Source organism: Leptopilina heterotoma, unplaced genomic scaffold, assembly GCF_015476425.1.
Source record: "Leptopilina heterotoma isolate Lh14 unplaced genomic scaffold, ASM1547642v1 Lhet_168, whole genome shotgun sequence".
Lineage (NCBI taxonomy): Eukaryota > Metazoa > Arthropoda > Insecta > Hymenoptera > Figitidae > Leptopilina > Leptopilina heterotoma.
In genome coordinates, this window is record NW_025110884.1 from 903142 (window position 1) to 915259 (window position 12118).

The following is a 12118-nucleotide window of genomic DNA, read 5'->3' on the forward strand; positions in this document are numbered from 1 at the left end:
GAATTTCATGGAAATATTTTAAATAATTGAATTACAAATAAAACAGCAAACTGTTAATAAAAAATTATTCACGTTCAATATTGTCGAAAATATTGTTGAAAAATTGAATTCCAGCGAAGAATTTTATTACTTATGAAAATAATTGAATAATTGGATTGTCTTATAGAAGTTTATTAAAGTTTTGGAAAATAATTTTTTTTTAAATTTTGCATCTAAAATTATTCTAAATCTTCAAAATGCTTATAAAAATTGTAAACTTATAAAAATCAATCATTTTTTGAATTTTTAAGTAAAATTATCTGCTAAATAATTTATAGAAATAATAATTTTAATTCTTCAAGAATTATATTATTTGAAATAATTTCAATTTCAATTCTGTGAAGTTCAATTATTGTTAGTAATAAATAGAATAAAATAAAATATTTTTAATATTTATAAAGGTTTCTGGACAACAAAATTTGGAATTTTTGTATGAATTCAAGAAATTTGATTTTTCTAAATAGTTGATTTCTTCGATTATTTTATAAAAATTGTATTTTAAATAATTGAATTCCTGTAAAAATTATATTATTTACGACAATAATTGAATTATTACAAAGAATTTTATGAAAATATTTTAAATAAAATTGAATTACAAATAAAACAGCAAACTGATAATAAAAAATTATTCACATTCAATATTGTTGAAAATGGTAACATATTGAAGGTGAATAATTTTTTCCCACACACAAAGTTAATAATTTTTTATAATACACTTTTTTATAGTGAATCCACTTCCCCCACTGCTCATATGCATATTGTATATTTAAATGGACTTAGCTTTGAATAAACAAAGATGGAAACAAATGAGAGATCGAAATTTCACGAGAGTGCAAAACAGGTTCCTCAGATTAACAGCAAAGGAATATATATGTATATATATAGAAGAGTAAGGTATTCCTGTGGTAAAAAAGAAAGCAATAACCGTTTTGTTTTAACCTTTGAACCGAACCGAGCTGTATTTTTCATCCCTCCCGCCAAAGCTGCCGTGTAAATCAACGACCTTTCGCTTCTTTTATGCTAATTACACACAAATCGATGTTGACGACCGGCGACTCAATGTTAAAATGCACGAAAAAAAAGAAAATTAATGGAACACAAAAAAAAGAATATTTAAAAATAGTAATAAAAAATTAAATCTGCTTTTTAATTGAAAATTCTTTTTCTTTTAATTAGGGATTTAAATGGAACTTGAAACAAAAAATTTGTTTGTAAGAATTGGTTGTTACTAATTTTTATCGACTAATTTAATTCTTTAGAACTAAATTTTAATAACAAACTCAATTCGTCTGAACTAATTTTTCGTAAGCAATTTAATTCGTTAGAAATAATTTTTATTAACTAATTTAATTAATTATCACTTAATTTCAATAACTAACTTAATTTGTCACAACTAATTTTTCCTAACTAATTTAATTCGTTAAAAATAATTTTTAATAAACAATTTAATTCATTCGAACTAACTCTTAATCAGCACTAACTTAATTTGTCAGAATTAATTTTTCGTTTCAAATTAGTTCGTCGGAAACAATTTTTATTAACTAATTTAATTCGTTTAGACTAATTTTTCGTAACTAATTTAATTTGCCAGAACTAATTCTCTAATAACTTATTTAATTCGTTAAAACTAATTTTTATTGACTAATTAAATTCGTGAGAACCAATTTTTATTAACTAATTTTATTCTTCAAACCTAAATGTTTGTAACTAATTTAATTCGTTAGAAATAATTTTAATAACTAATTTAATTTGTTGGAACTAAATTTTAATAACTAATTTAATTTGTTGGAACTGAATTTTAATGGCTAATTTAATTCGTGAAAATTAATATTTCGCAACTAATTTCATTTTCTACAACTAATTCTTAAAGAACTCATTTAATTCGTTATAACTAATTTTTATTAACGAATTTAATTCCTCAAAACTAATTTTTCGTGAATAATTTAATCTCCTGATAACTAATTCTCAAAGAACGTATTTAATTCGTCAAAACTCATTTTTTCTAACAAATTTATTTCTTAAAAACTAATTTTTTCGTAACTAATTTAATTCGTTAGAACTAATATTTAATAACTAATTTAGTTCTTTAGAACTAATTCTTTAACAACTTATTTAATTCGTCAAAACTAATATTTCGTAACTAATTTAATTCGTGAGAACCGATTTTAGTTACCTAATTTAATTTGTTGAAACTAATTTTTATTATCTTATTGTAATTTATCAAAACTAAATTTTTTTAACTAATTTAATTCGTTGGAACTATTTTTTATTAACCAATTTAATTCCTCAGAACTAATTCTAAAAGAACGTGTTATATTTAATTCGTCAAAAACTAACTGTTCGTAACTAATTTCGTTTGTCAAAACTAGTTCTCACAGAACTTGTTTCATCCGTTGCAAGTAAAACTAATTTTTATTTCACAAATTTAATTCCCGAGAACCGATTTTTATTAATTAATATTAATTGATTTGGAACTAATTTTCATTGGCTAATTTAATTTGTTACAACTGATTTTTACTGCAAACAAATGCCAAACTTCCTAAAAGTTGTAAATATTTTCTATCTATGAACTTTCTGTTTCCTGTAAATATTTTGTTATGGTAAGAGCCCGCAGACGTTTTCTGGTAAAAGTACGAGGAATAAAATTTATGTTATTATTTCAGTCTATATAATCTCGATAGAAGATGCATATATATAACTGGGAAAAAATTTTCTACCCCTTGGGAGAGATGTATTCATAACTTTCGTTTTTTTCTCCCTTTTTTTTGCAGATATTCTGTCTACAATCTTAAAAGTAAAATTTGTTATTCAACAAGTCAAGCACATATGGTAACAAAAACAGAAAAAAATAATCGTTTCCTCCTTCCTGGAAAACATGTATGTATATAGTGTATAGGGAAATTAATCTAGGTACTTTAAGATCTTTTCTGGAGAGAGGAAGAGAGAAAAAAATAGAGAAAGAAAGAAATAGAGAAAAAAAGAGAAAAGGAGAGAGAAAAAGAAAAAAAATAGAGAAATAGAGAAAAGGAGAGAGAAAAAGAGAAAAAAATAGAGAAAGAGAGAATAAAGGGAAAAAGAGAGAAATTAGAGAAAGAGAGAAAAAAGAGAGAAAGAGAGAGACAGAGAGAAAAAGAGAAAAAATAGAGAAAGAGTGAGAGAAAAAAGAAAAAAAAATAGATAAAGAGAGAAAAAACAAAAAAGGGAAAATGAGAGAAAAGTAGAGAAAGAGAGAAAAAAAGAGAAAGAGAGAGACAGAGAGAAAAAGCGAAAAAAATAGAGAAAGAGTGACAGAAAAAAGAGAAAAATAGGGAAAAGTAGAGAAAGAGAGAAAAAAGAGAGAAAGAGAGAGACAGAGAGAAAAAGAGAAAAAATAGAGAAAGAGTGAGAGAAAAAAGAAAAAAAATAGATAAAGAGAGAAAAAAGGGAAAATGAGAGAAAAGTAGAGAAAGAGAGAAAAAAAGAGAAAGAGAGAGACAGAGAGAAAAAGCGAAAAAATAGAGAAAGAGTGACAGAAAAAAGAGAAAAATAGGGAAAGAGAGAAAAAAGGGAAAAAGAGAGAAAAGTAGAGAAAAAAAGAAAAAAGAGAGAAAGAAAGAGAGACAGAGAGAGAAAGAGAGAGAGAGAGAGAAAATATAAAAAAGTGTTTAAAGTAAATATGAACACTTGGACTATTTAAGACATATAGCTACGTGATTAATTGATGTTTGCGAGATTGTTTCTTTAGGTGTTGTCTAGGAATTCACTAAGAACAATCACGTGTTCAATTTACCGTTGTGTGTGAAAATATTAATGATGTCAGCGGGACAAAATCTTTCACCAGATGTCAAAAAAAAGCAAAAAAAAATTGACACTTTATTGCCCTATGATTAACGACTATAATAGTAATTGCTATAAAACTTCTTTAGCAGATGTTAATCTTGTACTTATATACGCATATAAATTTTTGCTGAGAAAAATTTCTATGATGAGAATACTTTGTTTTTTATAATAGCACATTTGTTTTCTTACATGTGTCCGAAATTATATCTCCTCTGCAAAAAAGTGAGAAATATTTTTAATCCCCATCTCTCTAATTTTCAATTTGTCACTTTTAAAGCAACGAATCGTGAATGAATTTGTATTAGTTCTGATGACTAAATTTTACCTAAAATGACAAATTAAAAAAATTAATTAAAAACTGACTATAATTTAATGTCAAATCTAATTTTTAGGTTCTGTTAAGTGGCTAAAAAATTAATGGATTTATGTCTACTAAAGTACTAAATATTTTAGTATTTTTTTTTTTTTGCAAATAATTGTTTAGATTAGTTGCTTTCTACTGTGATAATAAGTCATTTTTTTACTAATTGGGGAAGGGCAGATTCTAGATAACTGTTTTTTGTTTAATTAGTTGTTTTGTACTATTTTCGATTTAGACAAGTGTTGTAGTCAAGGGGTTAGCATTCTCGACTTGCAATGAAAGAGTCAGGGGTTCGAGTCCTGGAGGGTTTATTTTTCGAGGTCTTGAGCATTTGGAGAGTTAAACTTCATAATTTTTTATTTTCTAGAGAAACTACTCCTAAATTTTAAAAAATATTTAATTACAACTCATCCTCAGCTTCAAATTTAAATTTAAAATAGAGAAAAAAAAACATCTTTTATTTCTCTTTAGACTTTAGATATTTTAATAGTGTAAATCAGTTTCATACTTTCAAAGACAGACAGTAGACAGGAGAGTTTATTCCGTACCTAATTCAAGTGAAATCGACCTCTTCTCCAAGACTACATATCCTGACTAATAATATCTTGTTATTTTTCCTTTTGCATTCAATCTAGATTCCCGGATAAATTGCAACTATTTGAATATTTTTTTGTTAGTTGTTCAATTTTTTTTTTTTTTTTTTTGAAGAAAGCTTTCATACACCGTACATCACGTTTTCGCAGGTGGGCGGACAGGACGTCAAGTTGCGCTGACGCCCTGCGAAATTGAATCTAAAGTTTAAGTTGCTCTTTTCTCCTTGCCACGTTCTCTCTGTAAATGCTTCGGGGAGGTCGCAAATCATCACCTTGCTTTAACTGCGTTAGATTGTCGAAGATTACCACTCTCCGGTGTGTGTGCGCGCACAGTTCCTCAACTGGTGAGAATCTCTAAATATATTCTCTTAAGCTATCAAAAAATTTATATTTTTTTCGCCCAACACCTGCCAGCCAAAAAATTTATATATTCTTTCTCGAATGCTAAGGAATTCCCCCCTGATGCTTATTCAAGCGAAATGCAAAAATGAAAAAAGAAATGCAGAAATGGACAAAGTAAATGCGAAAGCATTTACTTTGTCAATTTCTGCATTTCTTTTTTCATTTCTTTGTATTTATTTTTTTTTGTACAAAAAAATAAATACAAAGAAAAAAAATACAAAAAGAAAGGAATAAAAAGCATTTACTTTGCCCATTTCTGCATTTCTTTTTTAATTTCTTTGTATTTCTTTTTTTTATTTTTTTGTACGAAAAAAATACAAAAATCGAAAAAAAACACAAAAAGAAAGGAATAAATACAAAAAAAAATTAAAGAAATAATTTTTCGAAAAAGGATTCTCGCTGCATGTTCGCAAATTTTTCACAAAAGAAATTATATTTTATTATTTTCATAGCCGAAAGGTAAACAAGAGGGCAATTTTAAACATCACGAGTAGAGCAATTACCTAAAAAAAAAAAAAATTGAGTGCAATTTAGAAAAGAACATCCGACATTTCTAACACATGTTTGTGAGCGAGACTTTCGCTAAACAAATATTTTAAGAACCGTGACTTGGAGGCCCTGCTGAGAAATACGACAACACGCGATATAACAAGCGAGAGAAGACGTTTCATTTCTTTCTCTCATTCATATTTTTTTTTTCTTTCTCTCCTCGCTTTTATTTCAAAAGATGGAGATCGTTTCTCGCACACACGAAATTCTTGTCGTTTTAAAGAGGGTGCACCTTAAGCCTTCTACTGGTTTTTGAATGGCTGATTTTACTTTTTTACGTTCTCGACGAAATCCCCAGAAAGTGTGAGCGAGAGAGAGACCTCGGTACCGGTTTATTGCGACTGCATGGGCAAATGATGTCATTAGATATACTTACGCCGAAGTTTATCGCCCCTGTTTTTCAATCTTTTATGTTCGAATACCGTAACATGACTGGGACACTTTTGTTACAAAAAAAAAGAAGAAAATTTTTTTTTTTCCTCCTTTTTTATTACTTTTATTAGAGTCAAGATTCTTTTCATACACACAGAGAGACAAATATTAACACACACACACACGTGTGTGAAGAGAGAGACTACGTGATATTACGAGATCTACTTCTATTTATGGTAATTCAAAAACAAATTGCCCAAGAATAGAGGATATAAGATGAAAAAATTTTGTCGGATTAAAATATACGATAAGTCTGATTAATTGTGCTTTTCATGGCGAGAGAGAAAAAGAGAGAGAGAGAGAGAGAGAGAGAGAGAGAGAGAGAAGAGAATCATCCATTAAATTGAGACATTATAAAGGATTATTGAAAATTTAAATACGAATGGAAAAAGAAAATTAACAAACATTTTGAGTAGGAAAACAGAGAAATACTGTAAATAAATATAAATAAATAAATTGAATAGAAACTTTACAGAAATTTTTGTAAGTCAATCAAAAATAAATTACTGGTAAGAATATTAGTATTTTAATTTTTTTCTACTATAATATTCAAATATTAATATAAATATTAATTAATGAATGAATTGATTAATTATAATTAAAGAGAAAATCTTCCCACAGGTATTAAATTTAGAATTCTAATTCTGATCATAATTAATTATAATTATGATTAGTTTTGTCAAATTTTACTCGAATAAATTAATTTTCAACTGTTTTTTGTTTTAACGAAATAATTAACCTTTTTGACAAAATAAAAATTATAAATTTTAAGTATATTTTTACGTTTCGTTAAAAATAAGAAAAAAATTTTAAATATGCCGAAGGAACCCCCCATCGATGAATTAAATAATACCTTAAAGGAAATTGTTTATAGAAGAAAAAATGCTAAAGTATTGAAAAAATTGGCAAAATCGACGAATTTTGATTATCAAGAAGTCGAAGGTTATTTCTTCACACTTATTTATCTGAATATTATGTTAATTTTTTTAAAATTAATTACTAATTATTAGTAAATTACAAAATTACTTTTAAAATAAATTAATACTCTAACAATTGATATTAACTAATTATTAATTATTAGGAGACAATTTATAATTAATTAATGATAATTAAAAATTAATAACAGATAATTGATAGTTAATATTTGATATTTAATAATAATTAATAATTTGTTATTTGTATGCAAAAAATTTTTAATGAATAATTGTCAATTAATAATTGAATATTCATAATTATTAATTGGTATTTAAAAATAATTTTATGCATAATTGTCAATTAATAATTAATAATTAATCATTGAAAATTTACAATTAATAATTACTTACTGATATTTAAAAATTGGCAAAGAATTTTATCAAAAAATTTGATAATATTAGAATTCCTTCAAAGAATTTTATTATTTAGAAAAATAAGTAAATTCTCGCGAAGAATTTTATTAAAATTTTTAAAAATCCTAATTAAATTCTTTTGAAGAATTTCTTTGAATTTCTTTTAAACTAATGGAGTTTCTTTAATAATTTTAATTGAAAATTTTGAAAGCAATTGAATTTTATGAAGAAGAATTTTATTAAAAATGTATTGAAAATAATTGAATTCTCGCAAAGAATTTTACTATTTATTTAAAAATAATTGAATTGTTCTAAAGAATTTATTGGAATTTTAGAAAATAAATTAATTTTATGTAAATATTTGCAAATTTAAATTTTTTCCAGGAATTCTATTAAAATTATTTTGAAAAGAATTGTATTTCTGCAAAGGATTTTACTATTTATAAAAGTAATTGAATTATTGCAAAGAATTTTACAAATCATAAAAATAATTGAAATGTTTCGAAGAATCTATTAAAATTTTAAGAAATAATTAAATTGTTATAAAGAATTTTATAGAAATATTTCAAAATAATGCAATTTTTTCAAAAAAATTCAATTACAGTTGTTTTGAAAATAATTGAATTTCCTTAAAGAATTTTATTAAAATTAAGTATATTCAAAATAATTGAATTCATCACAACAATTTTATTATTTTTTGAAAATAATTGATTTCTTTCAATTTTTTTGACTAATATATTTAAAAATTCCATTGAAAGTAATTTAATTTTTATATAGAATTTTTTAAAAATATTTTAAGAATAATTCAATTATTTTTAGAGAATTTTAAATTTTTGTTGAAATTAAATTTTATGGAAATTTTTGAAAATAATTAAATTCTTTCGTGTAATTTTATTTAAATTTGATTAAAATTAATTTAATATCTGCAAAGAATTTTAGAATTTATCAAAATAGTTGAATTGTTTCGAAGAATTTATTAAAAGTTTAGGAAATAATTGAAATTTATGGAAATATTTTAAAATATTTGAATTCATCCGAAAAATTCAATTAAAATTGTTTTGAAAATAATTTTAATAACTAACAGTTGATAATTAAGAGTTTAATATTAATAATTAATGGTTGATAATTAATATTTAATAATTGATAATTAATAGTTCAAAACAAATTAATAATTAATGGTTGATAATTAATAATTATTAATTTGTAAATAATAGTTCAAAAAAAATTAATAATTAATGGTTGATTAGTAATAATTATTAATTGATTAGTAATAATTATTAATTGATTAGTAATAATTATTAATTGATAAGTAATAATTATTAATTGATAAGTAATAATTATTAATTGATAATTAATCATTATTAATTGATATAAATAATAAAAATAAAAATTATTAAAAAGGAATGTTTTATTATTACAATTTTCGAGAAAAAAATAAATTTATTATCGATTGTCGCACGTGCAAACGATATCTTACTGCAATATAATATGAAACATTTTTAAAAATCGCCAAATAAAAAAAGAATATTTTATAACCCTTTTTATTGGCACAAAAATTAACAGCTAATCTAAAGATAGTTTTACATTTTATCATAATTTGAATTTTATCCGTGTTAATGGACAATTAAACACTCAAGTTGATATCCTTATTCTTTCTCTCTCTTATAAGGCGATAATTAAAAATGATCGTACAGAGGCGAATAAATATATATATTTTTTTATAGCACTAGCCCTCATAAAACAAAAAATTAACCGCAAAATGGGACCTATATCTCGAATTCCTTTTAGAGACATTCTTCATTCAGGATTAGATTATACGGAAAATTTACCACACCTATTAGTCGATAGAGTGTTTTCAGCTATCGATAAAAAGGATTTATCATCAGTAATTTACTTTGAAAAATAAATATCACATCAAATACTGAAATTTAATCTAAAAAACGAAAAAAAAAATAATCAAAAAAATACGTTCTTTTCTGAATTCTACATAGCTAACTGTCGATCAATGGATTGAAGGCTTTTCCATCATGTTGAAAGGCTCACTCGACGAAAGAATTGAATTTGCCTATAAAGTAGATCATTTGCTTTTTTCGATTAGAATTTAAATTAAATAATTTTTTTTTTAATTGATGTTATAAAATATTTAAATAATTGTTAAATAAGTGTAAGATAAATAAAATTGTATTTTTTTAATGGTACTCATTTAATTAACTAAATTATTTTTTTTTTTTTGAATTTTTATTTCTTGACGCTAAAAAATTATGATTTTATATTATTTATTATTGTAGTGTAGTTTAATTTTCATTAAATTGTTTATATTATTATTTTGTAATAAAAAGGATTAAATTTAGTACAAAATAATTTAAAACACAGTTTCAACAAACAGCAAATATTTATTATTTTTATTATTTATTTACTTGGCTATTGAATTGTAATAATTATGATTAAATATAAATAGTAATTAAAATACAAAACTTACAAAAAAAAGAGTAGCTTCTACATGAACAAAATAAAACCAAGAAAAAAAATTGATTCTTTCATTATCGACAGGTTTATGACTTAATGAAAACGGATAGCTTAAAGAAAGAGCAAATATTTCCAATGATGAGAGGATGTCTGATAATGCCCAAACCTGATGAGGATCCAGACGAGATGGTCAAGGTATTGATGCACAATCATTTCAAGTAATTGAAAATATAATGAGGGGATCTTAAAGAGTACTTAAGGTTTAAATAATCTCTCATTTCTTAAAATCGCACCATCCGCACTCGTTTTACGTGAGGCGCAAAATCTTTTCAATCTTTCTTCCTGAGTGTTATAATACTCAGTTGGAAATATTTTTTTCCTCTATACCCGTCAGTACTTTTTTTTTTTTTTTTTTTTTTTTTTGCCATATACCCGTCAATTTTGTTCAAGAGAGAAAAAAAAATGAATGTATGTTATCTCTATTCAGGACCTGTTAGACATGATGCTAAAAAAATTGGATGTCGATCGTAACGGAAGGGTCTCACAAATGGAGTTTACAGAAATTGTCAAGAAAAATGTACTCTTTTTAGAATGCATGGGACCAATATTCCCATCACGTCAAGCTCAACATGCATTTTTAACTACTTTCAGCCACAGGAAACATCGATTTTAGAATTGGATTTAAATTTTTTTTTACGATTCTATTCATTATAAATGTTTGTTAATTAAAATTTGTGTTCATGAAAAATAAAGTCTTGAATTTTCGTACTAAAAAACTTAAAAACTTATTTTTTTATGTTTAAAAATTAAAAAAAAATCCTCTTCAGAATTTCAATTATTTTTATAAATAATAAAATTCTTTTCCAAAATTCAATTATTTTCAAAAATTTTAATTAAATTGTAGACAAAATTTCAATTATTTTCAAAAATTTTCTTCAATTTAATGATTTTGAATATCTACTATTTTAATAAAATCTTTTTAAAGAATTAAATTATTTATAAAAAATTTAATAAAATCCTACACAAATCTTTAATTATTTTCATAAAATAATAAAAATTTCACAGGAATTCAAATATTTTCGAAAATAATAAAATTCTTTTTAGGAATAATTAAAACTTATCGTAGAATTTTCAATTATTTTTAATGCAATTTTAATCGAATTCTTCAAAAAATATAATTATTTCTAAAAATTTTATTAAAATTCGTCAAAAGAATTCAATTGTTCCAAAAATTTGTTAATAAAATTCTTTATGCGAGAATTCAATTTTAAGAAACATGCAATTTTTAATTGTACGATATAATTTGGAGAATTTCAGAGAAATTACAAAATTATTGCAGACATTCAATTATTTTCAAAAGTAATAAAATTTTTCGCACAAATTCAATTATGTTCAAAAATTTTAAAAAATTCTAGTTAAAATTTCAATTATCTTTATGAATTATAAAATTCTTGTCCGAAATTCAATTATTTTAAAAATTTTTTATTAAATTCTAGACAAAATTTCAATTATTTTCAAAAAATTTCCTCAATTCAATGATTTTTAATAAATTTTTCCAAAAGAATTCAATTATTTATAAAAAATTAAATAAAATCCTACACAAATCTTTAATTATTTTCATAAAGTAATAAAAATTTCACAGGGATTCAATTATTATTTTCGAAAATAATAAAATTCTTTTTAGGAATAAATAAAACTCATTGCAGAATTACAATTATTTTTAATACAATATTTTAATCGAATTCTTAAAAAAATATCATTATTCCTAAAAATTTTATTAAAATTCGTCAAAAGAATTCAATTATTCCAAAAGTAATAAATTTTTTCGCACAAATTCAATTATGTTCAAAAATTTTTAAAAATTCTAGTTAAAATTTCAATTATCTTTATGAATAATAAAATATTCTTGTCCGAAATTCAATTATTTTTAAAAATTTTCTTCAATTCAATAATTTTTAATATCTACGATTTTAATAAAATTTTCCAAAAGATTTTAATTATTTAAACAAACTTTTAATAACATTCTACGCAAATATTTAATTATTTGGATAAATAATAAAAATTTTATAAGAATTCAATTAGTTACAACTTTTTTATAAATTTCTTGGCAATAATTCCATTATTTTCAT

At 23.5% G+C, this 12118-nt stretch overlaps 1 protein-coding gene across 1 annotated transcript; it reads left to right on the forward strand.

Moving 5' to 3' along the window:
* The first annotated feature begins 7010 nt into the window (after window positions 1-7010).
* On the forward strand, window positions 7011-10662 carry LOC122499460 (EF-hand calcium-binding domain-containing protein 1-like). The gene is made up of 5 exons (XM_043607835.1): window positions 7011-7137; window positions 9248-9408; window positions 9515-9595; window positions 10074-10184; window positions 10477-10662. Exons 1-5 carry the CDS (start codon window positions 7011-7013, stop codon window positions 10660-10662), a joined length of 666 nt encoding a protein of 221 aa, XP_043463770.1.
* Window positions 10663-12118: the final 1456 nt, after the last annotated feature.

Bases quoted from the DNA above. Each gene is read 5' to 3' on its own strand.
- LOC122499460 (XM_043607835.1), top strand. From the start codon at position 7,011: ATGCCGAAGGAACCCCCCATCGATGAATTAAATAATACCTTAAAGGAA. The intron at 9,409-9,514 runs GTAATTTACTTT...AATTCTACATAG, and splicing joins ATAAAAAGGATTTATCATCA to CTAACTGTCGATCAATGGAT. The intron at 10,185-10,476 runs GTATTGATGCAC...ATCTCTATTCAG, and splicing joins ATCCAGACGAGATGGTCAAG to GACCTGTTAGACATGATGCT.